This window comes from Ammospiza nelsoni, chromosome 1 (genome assembly GCF_027579445.1).
Source record: "Ammospiza nelsoni isolate bAmmNel1 chromosome 1, bAmmNel1.pri, whole genome shotgun sequence".
Classification (NCBI taxonomy): Eukaryota; Metazoa; Chordata; class Aves; order Passeriformes; family Passerellidae; genus Ammospiza; species Ammospiza nelsoni.
This window is the reverse complement of record NC_080633.1, coordinates 23,485,757-23,509,855: the sequence shown is the minus strand read 5'-3', so window position 1 is coordinate 23,509,855 and position 24,099 is coordinate 23,485,757. Positions and strand designations below refer to the sequence as shown.

General features: G+C 37.6%; 1 protein-coding gene across 6 annotated transcripts in view; it reads right to left on the bottom strand.

Annotated features, from left to right (window-relative positions):
* The window catches only part of CDK14 (cyclin dependent kinase 14), a 326,690-nt gene that overhangs the window by 80,991 nt on the left and 221,600 nt on the right, over nt 1–24,099 (bottom strand). For 5 of the 6 annotated variants that reach the window (XM_059469252.1, XM_059469276.1, XM_059469268.1 and 2 more), the window contains 2 exons: nt 23,409–23,457; nt 1,993–2,132 (listed from right to left, as the gene is read on the bottom strand). In XM_059469252.1, the coding sequence (XP_059325235.1) occupies nt 1,993–2,132; nt 23,409–23,457 (189 nt within the window). The remainder of the gene's footprint in view (nt 1–1,992; nt 2,133–23,408; nt 23,458–24,099) is intronic. The other variant, XM_059469292.1, reaches the window with a different exon arrangement.

The following is a 24,099-nucleotide window of genomic DNA, read 5'->3' as shown; positions in this document are numbered from 1 at the left end:
ATATAATGATTTTTCATCTTTATTCTCCCCCCTTCAAAAGGTTTCACTGCTCCTGATGTTTAACGTTATGCAAAGACGTGTTTCTGCCAATGAATATCGCCTTATGGTTATGCTTCTGCAAATAACCTGCTGTGAGCTGATAAAAGGATTAATGCAGCCAAAATTCTTAATCTGTGAAATTACAAATTAAATTCTCATATTAAAAATACCACCCTGAGGTATTTTTTGTGGTTTTAATTCCCCTCTGGTGTTCTGCATACATTGTGCTTGTTAATGACTAGGACAAGACTGTCTCTGTTGGCAGCCTGCTGCAGAGTGATAATGTGTAGGCATTTACTTCACTGATAGAACTGGATTTAACCACTGACTGATAAACTAAGTGGCAAGTGGGTAATAAGTCCATATTAACAGAAAAGTGCTACTGCAGAATTCAGAATTCAAAATCCTGGCTAGACTAAATCACACAGTCATAAGGATTGAGATGTCACCACTGCAGAGTGATTTTTGTTTTCCATTTGGTGGAAACTGGATAAATGAACTGGCATTCTTGATGTTTCATTAGTTCTGAAGAAAAGAATCTCTACATCAGTTTCTGCAAAGGCAGACTTTCAACAGCAGCTGCCTTAACTTACACTGGACATTTAAATTTTCTGCTTATCAAGTACCAGAGCCAGCAAACAGTGGTGGGTCACCATGGCAGAGAAGGAAACTGGGAATCTTTTTGCTGTGCCAGAACACAGTCTATGACAGTGATGGACATAAATTATTGGTGATATTTTGGTTTAATCTTCATATTCTAAAAATGGGAGAGTGCTCTTCAGAGCAGAGCTGGGAGTAGGTACTTGGATAGCCAAGCCACAGAACCAGCTCAAAATGTGACTACTACAGCTGTTGAGGATGGAAAAGATAAACTTCAGGAAGACAAAAGTTTTTGTACCGACACAACTGTAAACAGATTCTACTGTGGATGAATATTCAAAAAGAGAGCTTGGTTTTTAGAAGCAAGCTTTTAAATCAGCCATAGTTACACACATATGTTCCATTGTTGCATCTCTGAACTTTCTGCCTTGAGGTACTGGATATAGATATTTAGCTAATGGATGCATGTTTGAAAACAGAAAAGAACATACAATGCTGTAATGCAAGCATCTCTTCACCATATTGAGTTAAAGCAAAATGCTGACTGTTATTCCCTTGTGAAACCTTTTTATAATAATAGAATCTTCTCTGAATAAAAAATATCATTCCTGATACTATTTTTTTCCCTAGAATAAATAGCTGTGTGCTTTTAATGCTGAAAAACAACATGCAGACATACAATATAAATGATTTTAAATTACTAAAAAGATAATTGGCAGCATACATGACGATAGGATAGGATTTCTGCCAAGCCAACTGGAATGCATTCAGTTTAATAAAGGAAGCAAAAGGATGTATGAAAATAGTGAAAACATTCTTAGCTAAGAATATCATCTGCTATCCTCTTCAGTTAATTCAGCAAATTAACTGATTGTTTACTTTGTGTTTCCCAGACTTCTGAATGCCAAGTCCTTTCTTAAAGAAGGTTACTGTTAGAACACACAGAGATTCTGTGAATCAAACACAGCTTGATTTTTATCCTGTGCGCTGCAGCTAGTTAAGAATTACTGTATGTTATAAGTGAAAAGCACTAAATATGTAAATTGCATTTTTCCTTTTGCTTTATGACAATTCAGAGAATTCTATTGGCTCCACACATAATCAAATACAAAGATAGCAGGCTGCAGACTGCAGAGCAGAGATAGCAAAAAAAAAAAAAAAAAAAAAAAAGAATCCATTTTGTCCAGTGTCAAGCTAACTATGTAATTTCAATCTACACAATTGCAGTCACGTATTCTGTGTGTGGCTCTGTGTGTCCATGAGGCTGTCTGTATGTGGGGGCTAGCACACACACATGCATCTGCCTGAACTAGAATCTTTGTTTCTGATCCATTTGGAGGTGGTTATACTCACTATCAGTTAACTCCCATAGCCGTGGGGGCAGATCACTGAAGTACTCGTGGCTCAGAGCTGCCTGTGCTGACAATCTGTTCTTTGGGAAACACTGGAGTAGTTTGGAAGCTAGATCTTCTGCATGGTTCACACAGCTCAGCCTGAAACACAAACAAGAAGGGTTTTCTGGAAAAAAGTGTAATTATTCTGTTTCTAATTCCATCTCCAGCCAGCACAGTTGAAACACCAAGTTTTAAATAGCCAGGAGTGCTACCAGGAAAAGTGCTCCTTAGGTTAGGGATTTGATTAATCATTTCTGTATTGACAGCTCAAAATTCATACAAATTTTACAACTACAGAGCATATAATACACCATATCACATATGCCCTGCCTAGTATGCTAAAGCATCATGAGCAACAGCATCTTAAAAGCAACTGTTTTGATTCATCCATTTACATTTTACTGAGCATACTGACAAACTGAAAATTTACAGTGCTGGAAACAAATGCTTATTACCATCTGAACACATGAAACCCAAGCTTACGATAACATCAACATTCACACAACTTAAGGAAGTATAAAATTTTAAAATCCAGCGATGCTTAACATGCAGCAGATTCATCATGTTTTACAAAGACATTTGTCTTTCAGGAAATAGTGACTTCTTATTTGTTCATACATTCACGTGGCAGGGAATTGACTTCTCATTAAGTGTTAATGCAATGCAAACATTAAATTTAAGTGAGTTATCTTTTCTAAGCTTCCTACAGAAACTGAGAAAACTTACTGTTTCACTGGGACCTAAATCCTTGGGAATATTATAAGAAAATATAATCTAAAAAGTAATAGACTTGAAGTGGAGACAGTAAAATGGTAATCAGCAAGATGTGGCCTGGGTCTAGGAAGCTACAGTTACCTCCTAAATTTCCACAGCCACCAAGCTTTTTGTAATATGCAGTCAAAAAAATACATGCTGAATCTTGTTGACATCATGTTGCTGTTATTACTAGGAAACTTCATAAATTCAACCATGCCTTTGCTCAGTAAAGATGTCTTACTGGGTAAATGCCAAATTCTATAAAAGGTTTTTCAATGCACTGGTTTCTCAAAACCAGTAGATATTAGACTGCAGTCCAAAATAACTCAGTCTTTGAAAAAGATTATGTTTTCCTCTAAAATCAATAATCCTACAGCACGTTTCTTGCAAATATTAATTTTTTTCAGCTCAAGCTGACTTTCCAGAAAAAAAATCAAGAAGGTGGATTAAGCAGCATTACTCTTTTATTGGATTGACATGGCATGATTTATATGAAACAGTATAGGCACAGGTGAAAATTGTTTCTTCAACAAAGAACAGACAACACTGAAAACACTAAATAAATAAAAAAGATCACTACAGTGAGAGATTTAAGTTACAAATGTCATATACACAACCTTTTGTCCCTGTCCATACCATCATCAGTGTGAAAAAAAACCCCTAATTTCAGATATTAATTTTAAATTAAAAAAAAAATAAAAGTCAAAAGCATCTATCCTAAATTATGTACTGGCATATGCATGATATGCTGATATCTGCAATCATTCAAAAAGTATGCCACTGGCTGTCATTTTAATTTCTAGCAACTGTATGCTAGATGGAAATTTGAATACTGTGCCTATCTGATCTCTTCTTGAGAACTGGCAGGATTTACGTCCAGAAAGTACCCAGGGATGAATTGCTTAGGAGTGCTGACCACTTTAAGGCATTGTATCTCATCACCCATAATCTTACTGAATTCCCAGGATTAGATTTCAAAATTGCTATTTCAGGTTAAACAGATGATGAACTCCAGTGTGTCTGATGGGCACATCTTTTTCTGTTTGCATTTTCAGTTTGTGACAAAAGAAAAACACCTTGAATGAAAGACTCATTGCTCATAAATTGCATTTAAATTAGAATAATTCCAGACTATTTGAACTACCAGATTGTTGAAAATGTTCAGTAGGCTTTTGTGACAATTACAGATAACTTCATTACAGAACACAGCAAGATATCAAGACAAAAGTTATTATTAACAAAGAAAAGGAAAAGGAGTGGCAAATATTCAAGGATAATTTGTATTAATTCTTCTACACATCCAAAACTTCCATGGAATGGTGATTATATTGAATCTGTGAGCCCTGAGTCCTAATCCCCCCTGCACCAATGAATCGTTCAGAGATTGTGTCATACCATTTCACCAATGTAAATTTTCCCTACAGAGGTACCTGCAAGATTTTAGGAACTATAGTAAACCTGCTCTGTCTTGAATGAGAATTACTGTTAATTCAGAAAATTCAGTCACTTAAATAGTGAAATATTACCCTACAATATAAGAATTATACCATTCCTTAGTTGATCCATACATATAGTGGAGATGCTAATTAGGTGAGGCAAAGCAAAGCCAAAGAAAATAACATTCAAACACCAACAGATTCTGACTTGCAGGTGAAATTTTGGATGCCATCTGCAGCTCCTTGAACAGACTGATGCTGACATTTTGACTGCATTAATGGTCACCAGTCTATCTGGCATACTGCTAAGATCTTTCTGCCAGAAATTCAGAAAAACTAATATAAACAGAACAGGTTTTGAAGAGGAACAGTGTAGAAAGCCCGTCACCTTCCCAGTTTAGACAAAAAAAGATACATATTTACTGAAATCAGTTGAGAAACCAAAGATAAACATAAAATAATCAGCACACTATATATTTAATATAATAAAAACCCAACAAAATATCTAGGGCTGCAAAATAATCACATCAACTAATTAAATAATTATGAAAAATCAGTCATAATTGGTACCAGTTTTATAGTTAATAAATAGAAAGAAGACTAAATTCATTGCACAATGTGCAAAAATATTTCAATCTGCTATTATTATTAGATCTATCTTCCCTGATCACCTTCCAAGTAGTGCTGGGGCTGTGGGGTTGGTGCTACTTGTTTGTCAGTGCTTTGAAGATTCCAGTTGCTACATTATTAGGATTATGTTTCCAAGCATTTATAGATTTCAAACTCAGGAGGGACCACAACGATCAAGTGTCACCTCTTGTGTAACACAGGCCAAAGATCATCTGAGTAACTCATGGATCAAATCACCACTTTCCCCTAGCTCAGCTGTATCTTTTAAGTTCTACATTAAAATTCTAATTTTGTTTATGGAGCTTTGCTCAACAATGAAAAAATTCATCTCCAAAACTCTTGTCTTCTGCAAAGGTCACTTCTGGAAATCAATGGCCACTACAAAAACCACATGGATGTGGGCTCCTGAGGTTGTCAGTATTAAAAACCAATGCCTTTATGGAATGCATGACTAATTTTGCTGCTTTGTTTAAAGACAAGCTATTCTTTACTTGTGAAAAAGGTACTGTATGATCATGTATTAAAGTTACATCTGCTACATCAGAATTGTTTAGAAAACCCTATTTAGAGCATAACGTCAGTGTCTGGAACATTGGAACGATTGCTTTGTTTCTCTCCTTTTTTTTTTTGCCAATATTCTCTTTAAAACATCAACAATTTGTCTGATTTAAGTTTGAAACCTGATTCCTCAATAGAGACAAAGGCTAAATTTTCTGATGGGGCTCAGTAGTTAAATACCTAATACAGAAGTTAACAAAAAGAATTGAAGAAAAAAAATATTTCATTTTTAAACACACCTCTTTCAGTACAAGACAGGATGGAATTTCATACAATATGGCTTTGTGTCTAAAACATAATAGCATGTTTTGTCTCACAGCAGTTGGGCCATATAGGAACTTGGCATGCATGATACGGCAAGTCTCAATATTCACGCTTCACTTACTGTCACACTAATCACTGAGGAATAGTTACTAGCCATGACAGCATACATACTTTCAGAAAATGTGGTGTACGGCAGAATACAGAGAAACCTTTGGCAATGAGCATTAAATAATATGTAGATATTAGAAAATATTAGATTTGAGAAATACTGGGAATATTTTTACACACCTACTCTGATGACATTTGTGAAACACATTGATTTTCAGTTTAATCCCAAATGCTATATACCGCCTTAGCTCAAGAAAAACAAACACCATATGAACCTGTCTTACTTGAAATATATATGAATCTGACTAGACTTGAGCAGTTGTAAATCTCACTGGATTACAAGAATTTGATTTAATTTCAGAAAACAGGCTTAAATGTCTTTCTACTGCAGAGGAAGGTCAGTATTTGGTCAAGCAGAACATGACTAAGATCACTGAAGTTTGGTTTAAGCTCTTAAGAAAAAAAAGTTTGGGGCATGTGCAGTGAACTTCTGAACTTGGGGTGATTTGCTTTTAAATGCAATGAAGAAGGCAGTTCAAATTCACATTAATAATTAAGACAAATGGGCATTAAAACAAATGGAGATAATAAGCTGTCTATATGCTCCTAGCAGCATGAGGTAAATACTTCCCAAAGCAAAAATCATTTACTGTGCACATTTTCCATGTGAAGATATGATTCTTGCAGTGTATCATTAATTCATTTCTCAACTGGCATTTATAGCATGGCCTAGAGGAGTGAGGCACCTAGTTCCCTTTGGAAATTCAGCTTTCTTTATTCTAAGCAAACTCCTGCAACCTGAAGTGCTGAAAGACAAAACCACAGTTAACCTAAACAATCACACCATTTAGCAAAGCTTAAAGTTTAATGGTATGAAGAGAAGTAACAAATTGGTGTGAATCAGGCAGGGCAGGCGGCAGCGCTCACAGCTCATCTCACAGAGGATGCTCTGGTCCCTCAATGACAGGGCTCCTGCACAGTCCCTGTGCTAGCTCACCTTCCAAGGCCCTGACACAGTGGTTGTATGGGGACGTTTTCACCCAAGGCTGCTTGAGGACAGCAGCCTTTTGCCCTCATGCCAGGCTCTAGCCTCTCCTGAGCTCTGCACACAACCGTACAACACCGTGCATTGCAGTTAACACTTTGCAAATGCGTTGTCCTCTAGCAGCTGATACAGAAACGCCCACGTGTGCCTTGACAGCTTATACCTCTGAATCTCCACATGATCCTGCAGCAGCAGCAGCTATGTGAAACACGAATCAGAGCACGGCCTACCTGAGCAGCATTTCCTCTTTAGGAGCTCCAGCAGCCTTTTTGTTGTTGCCACCATGCAGAGAACACCCACTGTCTTCAAAGAGCCGCCGTGCCAGCTCCAGCGTGCAGGAGCCGCTTCCCGAACAGGCCCCATGCCTCCTCGGAGCTCGGGAGGGTTTATTTAGCCATCAAGAAACCACCACAACAACTGAACACAAGTTTTGATGCCAGGCTTTTAGCTTTTGATACAGATGAAGGCATAAAGGAGTATATCAAGATGAGAATAGAACAGAGCAAAGATGTTACCATTTTTTCAGTGTTTTACACAAAGAGTATTGAGGACTTAAACTGATGAACAAAGTAAGACAAAATCATTTGAAGGCTCACTCAAGCAGTGTTTTACTTGTTGCTGATCAATCACAAAATGCAGAATTTGCTCTACAGCACAATATAGAGGTACCTCAAGCCAAACTACAGAGTAAATAATGCAATCAAACAGAGGCAGTGTGACATGTCACTGTTGGGACTGTACCACACACCTGCATGGGGCTGCCAACAGCAGTCCTGGGTTGTGCACTCTCCCTAGAAAAGACATGTCTCCAAAGACCCAATGCCCCTCTTGCTCTTCCCAAATTGAGATGTTTGCAACAGTTTAGACTCAGAAACACTGAGCTCTCTAGACATACAGGATGGGAAAATCCAGTCTCCAGACTCCCTTGGCCATTGCTTTAATTGTACACTCAGCACCTGAAAAGAATCAAGATTGTCACGTGAGCACAATGACTCGCTCTTGGATGAGCCAGGCTGGGAAAAAGCCTGCACTGGCTCTAACATGTATGACATGGTTGTACTGCTCCCAGTGTCTGTCCTTGCTCTGCACAACACCGCATGCCACAGTCTTCAGGCCACCGTGATTTCCCTGTGGTGTAAGATATGATTTCTTTGGAAATTTAAAAATTAGTTTGATCCCCTTTAGTTATATTACCATATTACAGGCATCAGAAGTCTTATCCACTGAAGTACTGGAAAGGTGGTCAAAATATTTATTACTACAATAAAAGCCATGACAACCAATGATAAGTATTCACTGATATGGAACAGAAAATAACAGTGTCAGTGTTGATTCCTTGGCATTGCTGTTAATGCCAACGTAGCAGAGGTCAGAGCTTTCCCCATTTGGAAAGCTGTGGAGGGAAGTTCATTCAGTGCATTCCAGGAAGGTAATGAGAACCCTGGCCTGTCTGAACAAATTCTCATTTGACATTTGCCCAGATGCCATGAGTTGGAAAGCAGCCAAGATGCTGCAATAGCATTTCAGGAAAAAAGGTGAACGTAACAAATGAAGGTTCTAACAATATAGACAACTAGGTTTTCTGTTTTGATTAATATAGATTTAGCCCTAGGTATATAATGGCATATACTTGGTAATTTTTTAAAAGAATCTACTGACCCAGTAGGTAAACCAAAATTACAGTTGCAGCTCCTGAACTTCTCAGAACAGAGAATTAAGAAGCTTAAACTGCTCATGAGTCAGATTAGGTTTCAGAGACTCAGTTTGGTCACACCTAAGCTAGACAATGAAGTGATTTAACCTCTCAAGACAATTCACTTTTGACAATAGTCATTATACTCAATTAGAACTTGATTATTTGTGTCATCACCTAATGCAACTCAAGACAAAAACTTAGATGAGTCTATTTCTCCCTGGCTCTTTTGCAGTAGATTTGGTGTGTTTTAGTGTTTGTTTCAGATGTATTTCTGTATTTCTTTAAAACAATGATGCTTGTGATTTCCAGCTTGGTTGGTCTGCTTCATAGAAGAAGCAGAACATTACCACCATTACAGAACACACCCCTTCTAAAAACTGATTTTGGTTGATTTGATGTTTAAAAGCTATGCTGAAGGAGAACAAGTCAATGTACAACAGACCTAAAAGTATCCTGAGTTCTGTGAGACCTACCTGGGCTAGCTCTCGCTCTGATGCCTCAGAATAAATATGCTGAGCTATGAAACCTTCCAAAGAAACTCAGCATCAACTTGAGAGAGATTTGGGTGGGAAGATTGCTTATACTGTTCATTGACAACATTGCAGATGTTTTTCCTACTTGTTTCTTCCAATTCTGACACAGAGTTAGGTTTACATTTGATGCTCATCATCTTTTTGCCATAATAACATATGCTGGAGTATCAAATGAAGCAAGAAGTACGGAGTCTACATGGGAGACACTAAACAGAAGAAGAGTTTATTTAAACAGCAAACATACAATGTATGGGCAGTGATAACATACCCTAAGCTATTGAGAATGTGGTGTTGTGTGATATGATCACAAATCTTCCTTAATTCTTAGGAATTCTGGCATTGTATAGCCTAGGCAGCATGATTGCTGGGTACAGTGTTTTGCTACTGTTTAAAATCAGAACTAAGTAATGAAACTAAAAGAAGACTACCTTAAGTAAATTACATTATTTCATTCAGTTTCCAGCAGTTTCTCTTAGATACAGGTATTTCCCATAAAAAGTATTTCCTAAAAAATTTTAATTAGAACATGCCTTACTATTTTGTCCCAGAAAGAATTTAGCAATTACTTCTTTTTGATTTTACATGGCACCACCAATCAACTGTTTTAATTCTGTCAGCATCCCAATTAGGCCAGTATTAAAGATACTAATTATTGAAGACATAGTACATTACTTACACCACAACAGACCACTACTGAATATGCTAGATTCATAGATTACTGGAAGATCTTTGCTGTAAGTGCAATTAATGAAGAAAAACAACACAGTGGTGACATCTAGTCAGAAGCTTTTGATTATTCTGAAATTCTTTAAATGGCATGAATCCTCTGATCAAGGTGAATGTTTTTTAAAGGCTGTCTGTGTGCACCTCAGAAAGCTGAACAGAATAACCTCGGAAAATAAACAGAGCTAAAAATAATTACTAACACCTCAATCATTTTATGAGCTATTATTTCACCAGAAAATGGAGAAAATATAACTTTAATCCTGGACAAAACTCTTCAAGGTTTATGTTCTCTATAAACCTTTCAGTGAGAACTGAAAATATAAGTTAGTAATGCAGTAAATGCCCTAACAAATATATCAGATTTTTCACTTAATGCTTTTTACAGGCTTAAACCAAACTGAGTGAAAGAAAATCACCTTTTACAGTCTGACTCTTAAAGGAAGAATGCCTTTCTGTTATGCTTTTTAAAATAAGGCACGGTGAATTTATATCATCTTCAGTGAATCTTGGGGCATGATAAAAGGAAGAAAAATATAGCAGTGGAGTTAACATTCCATAGTATTCTTTCTCATATATTTATTTCCTCACTGGCTGGACATAGGTGAAAAAGAAAAAAAAAAAAAGGAGGGAATAAGCCCCCAGCCTCCAACACAGAAATAGCTGAATTAAACCTTTGGCACACAATGCAGTCAAAGCTCTGTGTTTTTCCTCATGCCACCTTTGACAACCTGAATTGCTTCTCTCCAAATAAATCCATGCAAAAGATATTCTGAAGAAAAAGAAAAAAGCTCTGATTTTCAAATTTGTCAACTGGGTGCACCCATTAGGGAAGTAAACAAAATCTTCCTTATTTTCCCTTTTCCAGCTGTCTTCCTGGACCTATTACCTTTAGAAAACAAACAAAGACAGAACTAAGTGCTAGTAAATAAACATTAATACTGCTCTATGAATCTCTACCCTTTTGTCTGATATTTTATCGTCTTGGGTTTAAGAAGTTTTAATTTCATTCTAATGTAAATAAGAACTGGTTTGTTTGCTCAGTACTTTAACAAGAATTTGCTAAAAGGTTGCAGCATGCAGGCAGTGCCCTGAGAAGGGTGACCTTCCTTTAGTCAGTGAAGCCAAAGATCATTTATCAGAGTTAACCTACAAATCTGTCTTGCTGGGGCCTCAGATCCATCAACCACTTGGAAGCAGCTACTTGCCCTGTCCTCCCACTGCTGCCTAAAACACTGCATGGGTCTGATCTTTTCTATTACTGTATACCTCTCAGCTAATAAAATATATTTTTGTGGCTATGGAACTAACAGGAGTACTTTGTATTTATTTATACAGCTCATTAAAGGCGGAGAGAGATTTGGAGGCAGAGAGAATGCCCCAAGCCTGGAAAGCTCAGGAAGGCAGACCCCAGGCACATGCATGTATTTAACTTTATGCAGATGAGTTGCCTGGCTGAACCCAACGAGACTGAGCAATTATGTAAAAGCAGGCATCCTGGTATTTTTGCAACCATGCTCCTAAGCTAAGGCACGAGAGGGAAATGATGCAGGACTAGTAAATACCGAGAGGAAGAGACTGAAATGGTGGTAATGAGGGCATATGGGCAATATAGTCTAGCTATGCAGTCAAGAACACTTAATTAGGTATTATTATGTCTGTATTTGTGCAGACTTGCATCACATAGAGCTAGCTGCAGCTCCCTGACCCTCGGGCACTTGGTCCAGGTGGCACAGGGCGGGACACCACCTTCACACCAGCACTGCGGCGCAGAAAGCGCCGTTCCTCCTCCAGAGCCACTCTCCTGATTTAGCACACCACTTTCTCTTTACATTAATGCAGACAGAAACTTTCTAAAGTGAACTTTAGGTCTTCTTTGAGTAGGGAGAACCAGTCAGGCTGAAAATCCAGTGTCTGACACCAAAGGCAGTAAAACTTGTTAAGAGACAAATATGCTTGTGTTAACGTATGAACTTGACTTTGGACTTGAATGAGGGAAAAAAACTCCTAGGTTTCTTATGCAGGGACCACCATGAAAGGAGAAAACAGCGATCTCTCTAGTACTCAATTTGGAGACAACATAACATTATTTTTATTTTTTTTTTAAAGGGGAACACTACATATCCACACTTACCTGTATTGAAATGTCCTTCTAAAGAGTTGCATGAATTTAACATATGTGTTTATGTTTTTTATCCATAAACATCTTGGAGGTGAATCATCAAGTCACAAACTCCATCTATTTTAGTCACCAATTACTGAAATACAAGGATCTTAAGTGCCTGTACTCATATATGTACGAAGATGTAGTGCTGACACTCAGAAATTGGCTTGCAGTAGGGAAGAACTCAACCCTGAACTATTTTTGCAAATTCTATCCTGTCAAAGCATCATGAAAGAGAGACAGCTAAGCAGGGAGTTACTGCTATTTAGGCATAAATCAGCATAGGTGATTTAAGAGCTAAAATCAAAATTTTTATCTATAAAAGTGACCACTAAAGGTCAGATTTCCCAAAGAGCCAGCTATCACTAAAAATTGACTGCCAGCAGAGCTTGGGCCACTTCTAACAATGAAAAAAAGCAAGTGGATTCTCAAAGGGTATTGCACACATGGAATTGCACACACAAAAAACCAAAATTGAATTTACTGGTTGCTTGGAATCCATGAAGCTCCGGTCATGTGTGCTGTCACTGAACTGGATGGGCAGGTAAATAAACATCTGGGTCTCATTTTAGGGTGTTAAAAGAATATTAAGCTTTTGCAAAAGCAGATATTTGAGGCTGTCAAGTCTTAGCAGATTCCAAACTGAGAACAAGAAGCCTGAAGTCAAGGACCACAAACAACTGATAAATTCACTATCTGGGCATAACCCCATCTGATTCCCAGAAAGGAAAGCAGCAGTTCTGAGTCTGCCTGAACTATCTAGGGGACATGAGAAGGGTTAAATATGAGAAAGAGATCACTGACATAAAAACAGGGAACAGGAGCTTTGGAAAGAAAGAGAGGAAGAGGCAAAATTATGGAGGATTTTGAAAAGGATAAGAAGGGGCTCAAAAATAATGGAGTAAATCAGCCAGTGTTGGGAAGAGAATTAAACAATACACAAAAAACCAAAATTGAATTTACTGGTTGCTTGTTATATGATCTGAATAAGGATGTTGATCAGCAGAGGATGTGAGAAGTCTATTATGATAATCAAGATCAGAATGATAAAGTTGGTTGGGAAGACAAGAAAGTATCTTGGAAAAGCTGGAAAGAAAAAAAAAAAAGGTAAAATGTATATATCATTCTGGATGCATAGTTTGGGATATTTCTTATTTTTCTTTTCCTAAGACTTTAGGCCTAAGTGACAAAGAATCCTAGCAGAACAGTGCAAGCAGGGAGCTTCACCAGGAATATGTTCAGGTGCGCACAGGGAACAGTAGGAATCTCTCTGCTGAAGCCTTATTGCTGAATTGAATTCACAGGGGCAGTCAAAGAGCCTGACTGCTCAGCTACTGGGTGTCCACATTGCCCCTGAATCACTTTGCCCATGTCAGCAGCATGCTCCAAACTCACTCCTGCACACAGCCCAGGGACCATTCCCATGCCAGGGACCATTCCCAAAATGCAGCAGGTTCTGCGCTCCTACAAGCAAGGTACGCCATTTATTACACTAGAACACAACTCCTATGGTCTGCCACACGTGTGTTACTTCATTCTGGAAATTTTGATGTAAAAACCTGAGGCTGAACTACCCCAAAGCAATAACTGCACCTGCAGCTGCACGGGGACCACATCAAGGCCACAGGGGATGCATGCCCCAGTGCTGCTCAGCACAGCTGCAGCCAAGGCCTCTCACATGGCCCCGGGGCCAGCAGACAGTCCCTGGCTCTGCTTTAGTTTGCAGCACAGACATGGGCTGTAGCTGACAGAAAAATGATATTCACCAAACACTGTCTGTCAACATCTCAGGAAAATTCATGCCCTCATGGTTGCCGAATAAAGCTTGACTCAAGGGCACTGTAAGGATCAAATATGAAAGAAATAAAAGGAATATAACAGCATTCTGCAAAAGTCATAATGCTGCAGGAAGGCCAATAATGATCCACAGCATGATTTTTTTATGTCAGGGTGGTGAAATTAGTTTGGGGCACACAAACAGTACATAGTAATAAATAGAACTTTAAAACTGCCATAAAATTAAACCAAAGAAGGCAACACAAAAGTGACGGTCCATTCTTAACATGCAATGATGTTGGAGTGAAAAGCATAAATTTAACCTACTTTTACAAGGTTTCCTTACCAGAGACCATGGATAACCAAATATCTGTACCACACATATCCAAACAGTATCAATCTTTTGAAATTATTCTGTATTCCCAAACAATAGGGACACAAAAGGAAACAATGCATTTATAAGAATGTGACAGAAGTAAAAAATTTACTTTTTCAATTTAAATTCTTCGCAGTAGGATTCTGAGTTTATAAATCCAACATGAAAAATTAGGTCCTTTATTCATTTGTATTTTCAGCCTCCTATTGCAGCAGTGATCATAAAACAAGCACAGCTGGCATCTTTATTATTTTATTCACTGAAGGATTTAGCTGGACAAACATCACAAAGATGGTGGCTGTTTTCATTGAATTTATGATCAAATATTCTCCAGCATAAGATCAACTCTGTTACATCAATTATTATGAGATGTGAATAATTTAACAGAAAGTTGTCTATTTGTAAATCAGATCTTAGGGATAGAAATTCAGCTGAGGTAGCAGCCAGTGGATATACACAATATTACAGAATTTAAAAGGATGCCAGCCATTTGTGAGTCACATTTAGTGATAAACATTGTCATTTGTATTTTGCTATCTAGTGAGCTGCTAATTCAGGAAAAAAGATTTCAAAATTTTATTTTAAACTTTAATTAAATTCATCTTTATCAGAGGACAATTTAACTTTACTGATGCTTTTCAAAATTACAGAATATATTTCCTATAAAGACTTAATTCAAAACAATAAACAAACTACCATCAACATCATATTTTGGGGTTTTTTTCCATAGATTTTCACCAGAGTGTGTTGTTCAGCCTAATGCCAGGAGAGCTATAATAATTTTAACGCAGAATGTGTGCCTTAGGATATGGGATTGACTCAGTGCCTGCAAGAAAAAGGTCAGTTCCCTTTGGAACCACTTGCCTCTCTGCCCTGCAGCAATGGCAGGTGCACCAGCCCTGCGCTGGGGCTCGTTATTCACAGTGTGCTGCTGCAGACACACAATCCAGCCTCTCTGGTTCAATGCAGCAGCAGGCTGAGAGTCTCCATCTCCCCATTCTGACATGGGTCAAGCAGGCACTGAACACATATACATGATGACCTGCTTGCAACCAGCATCTTTCACAAATCCCCAAACAATAGCTCAGAATTTTCTTAGCTAGTTTCATTTAAAGAAATCATTAAATTTAAGTGTTAAACTGTTTGGCTAGCAAATAACTTAAAGTTATGAAAAAATCACTGTTTTCACCAGTCTCCTACAGTGATATGTGTTTCTGTGACACTAATTAAAAAAAAAAAAAGGGAAAACCTGCATGAAAAAGCAAAAATTCTCATTTCTCTGTACTATATGGCAGGCAAGATGTCAGAAATCTTTAGGCAGATACACGAGGCACCACACCCAAAAATGCAGGAAAGGAAGTGATTAAGATTTTCTTGGATGAATTTTGAGAGACAGTTGGAGGAGATGTTCATGAATGGCAATACCTGAATACCAGTGATCTTGCCATGGAAAATGTGGTGGTCAAAATAACACTAAAAACCCTCCATGAAATCCTCATAAAAGTCAGTATTTGCCTAAGGCAAAGACAGTTTATGATGTTTACATCACTGCAGAAATCTTAACTATTGTCATAAGTCTCTGGCTGGCAACAGGGATGAACAGCATGAGTTCTGAGATTGGCTTAAACCATCTGCAGGGGTGACAAAACCCAGGAACATTATTCATATTTTTATACTTACTGCCTGTCTGCATCATCTCTCAAAATTATCTATGTTTCTGAGACCCTAAGATGAGAACCAAAGGAACTCCTCAGTTAAAGAAAAATTATCAGTAATACAGAACAAACAGCAGAGGATAATATCAAGCCACATGATCCAAGAGCAGTTGCTTAGCACTAAGCACTTTTGAATGCCAACCCAGTTCTCAAGTTGCCTATCATTTTCACTCTCCTTTTGGAAGAATCTTGCCTTTAATGGCTACATGCAAATAATGAGGAAGCCAGCAGCAAGGTCTACTTTATTTATATGACTACTTTCACAGTATGTCTTTAATTCCTTATACAAATATTTTTAAAACATATCTCAGAGACTCAATTTTGTCAGCAATGTCATTATCTGGAGAAGAGAGATTTCAGCAGATAAACTAACAGCACAGAACTCAAGCAAGAGGGTAGGATTCAGAATGTGAGGATATAATGATGCCTGGTGCCTCTGATCAGAAAGTATTAGACTTCAAACCAAGAAATGAACACAGACACCATGGCAGCATATGAGTAACAGACTACCAAAAACATAATTCTGAGAAATTAATAAAACATTGGCATGTAGAAATGCAAGGAGAAAGAACAACTGGAAACATCTGAAGAGCTTATCAGAAAGTACTCAAAAACACTAATGAAGAACATACATCGGAAAAAAGTCATACCTGGAAACACCAAATAAACATGTCTATCTGATATATGTCTCAATATCCAAAGGAATTCTTAAGGAATTAGTGAGGATAGCAAACAAATGTAAGGCATCCTTTAAAAGTCTTTCCAGGAATTCTGCACAAGAATAGCCAGTTCTCTCTCCTCATTTCTCTTCACAGGCTTATTACTGTAGATATGCTACTGTAACATTATCTAATTTTGCTCTGCATTCTAAAGTATGGTACTAGACTTAAAAAATACAAATATATGCCCATACTTCCTTTCTGGTTTTCACATAAAAGAAGTTTGGCAAATATTTGTTGGACACTGACACACAATATAGAAGGAAAGTACAGACAACAGAAACATAAGACAATATGGACACAAACTTAGATTTCAGAAGAAATAAGACAAAATGGCAATCAAAAGAAGAGGTGACTAATGAAAAAAGCATCACATAAATTATTTTTTAAAGTGGACTTAATAATTGGTGGAACAAAACAACAAAAGATAATGTTTGATGCAATTTCTATTAAAAAATCTTGCTCTGTGGACAAACTCTGAAGACCTGGGATGTGATACACTATCTCAAGCACTGAAAACTGGCTGGCAGACCATAAGCAAAGGGTAATGATGAGTGGCAATGTGCTGAGTTGGAAGGGAAGTGTCCAGCTGTGTGCCAGAGGGATTAGCGTTAGTCACAGTTTTATTTAACATCTTTATTAATGACCTGGACTAAGGGATACCCTGCATACTGAATCAACTCCTAGATGATGCTAAATGCTGAAATAACCACAAAAGACAAAGACATTAGTACAAAGAAACTAACAGTATTGAGACATGTGGGCAGAAAATCTAAAAATAAGACAGAGCGTAGAACACTACAAACAATTATTTCCACAGAAAAATAACCCCAAATATAGATAGGTCCAGAATTAACAATGCAAACAAACTCTAGTCCAATGCCAGATACTGGATTAAATGTTGCAGAACACAAGGAACATCCATGTACATTGGGGCTGTATTTCCACTGCTATCATGGATGGGAAAGGGTACAGAGCAGTAACAATGTAATTTTAGTAAAGCAGCAGCATTGAGTTATTAGTGCTGTGAAACAAAAATGACAAAATCTTTTGTGGTCCAGTTTAGGAGGTTTATTAGTATTTTTAACTGGGACAAGAGGATGTAACACAAAACCTAAAGCTTAGCAACACAAAAGAGGGGGAATTTAGAATAAAGCAAGAATAAATTGACTGTCAGGATAAACATGGTATCAATGAGGTCTGTTAGGAATAGTCTTCCCCCTAGGTTTGAAAAGGTATAACATTATAGCACTTTACGGTTGCTCCAATTTGAAAGAAAGATTGGAATATAAATCAGGAAGGATTTTTCAGCTTGGCGAAAGGATAAGTGGAGGAACCGCGGAGATGTTTCTCAGCCTTGGCTTCAATCAGCATCCCGTAATTCCGCACCGCGAGTTGACAATCCCCGCGGCGCGGGGGGCTCAGCACAGCGCGGAGCTCCGCGCACACAAAACAGCGCTGATGGGCGCAGGAAGAGGCGCTGATGTAAAAACAAGCAGCCTCCACCACCCCGAAATTAATTTATAATTTATAAAAATTAATTTTACCGTTTAAATGATAATGAATTAATCAATAAACCCCGCTAAGCAGAGAAATAAACAACAGGCGGCGCTGCTGGGCTGCGGGCGCCCCCTGGCGGACAGCGGCACTGCAGCGGCGGGAGGAGGGGCGGGGGGCCGCGCCTCTATCGCGGGGCATGTCGCGACATGACTCCCCACACCCCCTCGGGCAACCGCCTGTTTCATGGGAAATAGAGAAAAAAAACCCGAAAATACAAAATGCTTTTTGTTTCCAGCGCAAGAGCATCGCTGCAGACCTTCAGGAGGCAGAGGCAGGTTTATACGCCTTTTTAAAAATACTTCAAAAAATATTTTCATCTTGTCTCCAGGACCCACCCCTGCTGCCCCAGCGTGATCCGTGGCTCCTCCTGGCCCCAGGACCCGAGCACACCTCTCTCGGTACTGCCTGACATCCTTACTGCTTCTTGGGTTTATCCTTCAGAAAGGTTTCCACAACCACAACACTAAAGCTTTTTGTTTCTATTGTGCTGGAGAGCTTGAGTATTCCTTCAGTGGTGCTACGGGCTATGTTACAATGAGCGGGTGAAGGGACAGGAGGCAAAGAGATAAAAGTGACAATTAGGAGAGCGCTCTTTCTTTAATCAAAACTCAGCTAAGGCAAAGATTTTCTTAAAAACCCAAACAACAGAATCCCAAGCCAAAAAAGCTTCCCAAGTCTCAGCTTTAACCAATTTCTTGAAGCAATGCTTGAAACAAGACACAGACTCAAGCTACATGGGCTTGTCTCTATTCACTCCCTTTGCTTTCTTCAGGAAGTTTTCACTGAATAACATTCCCAAAATAGGGCAGTCCATCCTGGAATGCAACTTTTAAACACCCTGGCCTCAGAAAGGGAGGCCTCAAGTACAGAGGCCATCTTGTTAAAGGAAGGACTCCTCAGCAGTGGGACTGGTTGTGAGAATAAAGTGTTATTTATATAATAAATAAGCCATGTTGGGGAATTACAAAGTACTAGTCCTATTTATGCAGAGCAGAATTTTTTTTCAACTGCACCTTTTCTTTCCAACCTAATTTCTCACAATACAGCCCATTATGGCAGAAGGATCTGAAAAAGCTTTTCATATCCTACCAAATATACACAAGGATAATTAGTTCTCTTTTGTTATTCTTCTGTAAGGGTTTATTATTGTGGAGAAGCTTTTGCAAATTGAAGGAGGTTGCATTGCATTCTGGAGGCAGAGCTGTTCTTGGTTTTTATTGTGTAGAGATAATTGAACAGAAAAGTTCAGGAAAAAAAGTGGAAATATAATTGTGAGGTCTATAGGAAGATCAGATTACCACATCTTAGTTCTCTTTAGGCCAGTATTTAATAATTACATTCCACAGTATGTTATGTCATGCTATAGAGGTGAAGCTTCGTACTAGATAGAAGCAAACATCAATGCAAATTTTGTTTCTTAACTTTATAAGATGGAATCTATACATTTTGTGGTAATGCTTATCTAATAAATTCTCTACATTCTTTAAGTAGTTTGACAACCAGTAAAGAAAGTCAGTGCTAAAGCCTCCAAAGAACTTAATTTACTGTAAGTAAAAGTTATTTTACTGTAAGTAAAAGTTATTTTATTTGTCTCAAACACTTCCCAAAGTAGCCTCTAATATTAACCAATTCTATTTTAAGAATTTAAGGGATCTAACATATAATGATCCTGCTAGGTTTCACTTTGTCATTGCTGTTAAATTCTGGGCTTTTGAATAATTTCCAGTTAAACCAGGAATTAAACCTCAATTGACTTGTATCCAATATCTTTCCATCATCCTGCTCTGCCTTTAAAATCATCTTGTGGAAGCTGATGTTGGTCAGGTGCAATTATTTTGCCCTCAAACTACTTTGTGTTACTTTTGGGAAGGTTTGGGGTTGGAGGTTTTTGCCTCTCTTCCTTTGGCCTTACAGACATGAAGCTGGTTTTACAGATACTGGAAGAGTGTTATTCTTCCTCCTACTAAACTCCCCTTACATAAATTGAATTAAAATGTACATTTTGAGGTAAAAGCCTCTTTGAAGGCTTCTAAACCCATATTCCCACCCTTACGTGCCATGACCTCAAACCATATTTTTAAACAAGAACAAGGATCAGCCTGTGCCTGCAAGATGGAACAGGAGATAGTGAAACTTCATTGTGTTTAGAAAGTTAAAGCTGTTCTCTTCCAATCCAGGAGCATGAAGTTCAATGTCACTGCTGTACAGTTTCTATGTGAAAATTCTTTAATTTTTTTTGCATTGCAGTTCCTCCCCTATAAAATGCAGCAGTGGGAGTTTGCATCAGTAGAAGTTTAATCATACATGTAAATCCTTACAAGACCATAAACACTGCTCTTTGAGGTGTATCTTTCAAAGCTACTGCAATCTTGAGAGGAAATCTGTACCAAAACCAATGCATATTTAAAAACAAAAGTCTGTATGCTTTTATCCCCATTTTAGGTCTCATGTTCATTGCCTTTAATATAAGTAAGTACGTGACATATTTTGTGTCACCAAAAATCTTCCACAAATTAAATCAGGAAGTTGAAAAGGTTTTTTAACTTAAGACTGGAGACTGCTGCTTTTTGAAACGTGATAAGAAAGAAAGAAAATTTCTGGAATGAATCAGTGTATCCCTGTGTTAAGTTTTACAGTTGGATTACAAACCCCTGGGAATTTGATGTCTCTAATAGAAATGTTTATACATCCTTAACTACAGCTGTGCAAGCAAGCAGCCCTCTAATACAGCACACAGATAAAGATTTACACTGGAAAAAGAGAAAGCCCTTCACATTTCAAATGTAAATGATACATAATTTTGAGGCATTGAATATTTCCTATGATAGTAGAAATACCCATATGAAGCACTGAACTGTATGTATTGTCATTGCTTTCAATCCCTTCATTTAAGCTGAAAAATTGCAAATCCTTTATGTATAGAGCATTGAAAATGTATAAATATTTTTGAAGAGGTTTCATAGAATTTAAAAAGCTCTGGTCTTATTTGAATCAGCCTGTGATGTGATCAGAACTTGTGTCAATTATGAAATCTTAGACACTGAAGCTGTTTCAAGCAAACTGGGTTTTGTTCTTTTTTGTGGTATTTTTGAATAGAGAAATTTCATGCAGTAGTCTTGAAGGAAATATAAGACAGCAACTTTTCAAATTCAAACCAATTATTGTACTTATTAATACATAACTGCTGTATTTTGATAGTCTAACTGCTGTTAAAATACAGAAAAAAGACTTCAGTCCAGGCCTGCAGGATGGATGGAATGGCATGCCAGTATCTATTCACTTTACTTAGGCAAATATATGCCTCCAAGCAAACACATTGAAATCAATATTAGTTTCCTTGTCCTTCTTTCCCAATCCAGATCTAATTGCCTATGTTGTAATATAATTGCTTCTTCCAAGCTTTTGAATTTCACTAGCTACTTTTAAAGAAAAAAATCAACTTGCAATTTTTGCGATTGTAAAAGGATGGGATACAGGCCATTATAGTGATTTAATTTTTAAAAGGAAAGCTGTGACTTTCAGGAAATTGAATTGTATTCCAAGCAGTAAGATTGAGGTACAGTCAAACATTTTAAGATGTCTGCAAGGATCACAACTGGCAAAATTATCTGAGATATTTACAAAAGCTAAATATGAGTTAATCTTTCTGTTGTTCCCTCTGCAGTAAACAGGAGATGGCCTCATCCATGAAAGCCACCAAATTAGGGTCCTAGATTGAACTGGATAAGCCAGGAACTTTTCTATAGAATACTGAAAGTCAATCAATGCAGGCTAGTGACCCTTAATGCCTTTGTGGAGGCCTGAGTTGGTTTCAGTGCCAGTTTTATTTCTCATTGCAGGAACTGGGAAGTTCCTGCTAACCAAGGAGGACCCAGGAGTTCTGCAACGTGAGCACAGGGCCATGGAAGATGCCTGGCACCACACAAGTACAGGTTTTGACTCAAAGGACAAACATTGATGGTATTACATTCAACAACTAATAACAAAAGTTTTATAACAACAATCCTGCTATATTAAGAGATTCTTCCTCCTTCAATTGTCAACCACAATTTCAAAAGGTGGGGTGGGGTTTTTTTTGTGGGTTTTTGTTTGTTTGTTGTGATTTTGTTCTATTTGTTTGTTGGTTGGTTTTTAAAATGAAAACCCTGGAACAAATGGGTTTGGGAAGGAGCAGAAAGAGAAAAAATTAATAGAATGGCAAAGTGAATATAAACTTAATCACATTTTGGAAAAGTGACCACAGTATGGATTATGCAGTTGTAGACACATTTCATTGCTAATAAATAAGAATATTGATAAAGAAATTTGATTTCTACTCTATTAATAACTTTTTTTTTCCTTTACAATAAGGAAGCTTCTTCACCAAAACATTTTGTATCTTCAGTTTCAGTGGTGAACTTGGAGATGTTACAGTCTCCTCCTGATTAATCTCTTGAACTCTCTGGTAAATTTCCAACAAGACAGCCAGGTAGTAGCAAAAATAAAATTTTGAATTAGTACCAGAAAGAAAAGAGAAATGGTGGTACAGCAAAGGCTCAGCCTTGCTCAAATCTTCTGGTCAAAACAGAGTGGAGAAAAATTCAAACAGTTTTTCTGGCAAGACGAGTTGCTGACATAGCTGAAATCATCCAATTCAAACTCTGTATGCTTTCTTCAAACTATAAAAGCTATTAATTGCTCAAGAGAGTGCAGTCCAAATATCCTGTCTACAAAGATTCTACATGTGCTGAGAAATCTTTTAGCAAACTTCACACAGATGATTATTTAGAATAATGCTGCTAGTGTGTTATTCAATCTGAACGCTCATGAGGCAACTTTCTGGACTTTGAGCATGATATCTTTATACCAACGTCCATATGATGGAAATGTGAGCAAATTAAGGAAAAATTGAAAGGGGAAATAAAAGAAAGTGTGGTGAATTTACAGTAGGTTTTTCCATTCATAATTAAGATTACAACAGTATGGTCACAGGAATAGCCAGATGCACCTGGCAACAGGGAATGATCATGTGGGAACAACACTCAAAAGTGGATTAGAAACACATTATTTAAAAGTTTCCTGATTTTATAGATGAACAGAGAAAACAAGATTCAAAACTGATGGCCCAAAGCAATAACACAATATTTCTCCATGAGCTCAATACACTTGCCAACAGCCCCAAGAAGAAAATATTATCCTATGCAGTTCCTTCCTATTTACAAGAAACTGGCAATTCAAATATGGATTATTTGAAAAGAATAGAGCCCTTCTGAGTTAGATATGATAACTTCAATATACCATTGAAGAGTCAAAAGTGCAATTAAAAAAAATACTTACTTATTCCATGCTTGTCTAAGGTTTTTAGGGCCGTACTGTGTAAACCGTTCTGTAAGAAAAAGGGGTATATTCAATTATTCACTAAACCCAGGGTTTATATTTAAAAAATATTTATTTACTGTCAATTTTCATAATTTCATAATTTCTATGCATCTTCTGCAGCTCAAGTCCTAAGACAAGGAAAGAAAACTAACCTATGAACAATTGCCATACAAACAGAGGAAAAAAAATATGCCAAAACAAAACACCAAAACCAAAAAAGCCCCCAACTTGTTAAACCAAATCAAACCAAACCAGCACAACCTAAAGCTCATTTACTGTGGCATCACCAGAAATGGAAAGTTTCACAATTATGCTATGGGAAAATAGAAGCCTGAAATCTAGTTTTTTCTTTTCATGACAAAGAAGCCTCACTGTCATATTTTTATGCTTCTCAGGATGAGTAAGAGTAAGTGTGGGTCTCTGTGACACACAGGGGCACACAGAATGTGGTGGACACATAAGAGTCCATTTTCTAAAGAACACATATAAATAATGAGCGGAAGTAACAATGACAGTTTATTTACTCCAACATTAAGTTCTTCAGTTCAGCTAGAAGGATTTTTCCTCTCATATCTAAGAAGATGCTTGATCTGCACTGGGACTCTAGCTGAAAAAGGAAGATGCTCTGTAAGCTGGTGCAGAAATGAAG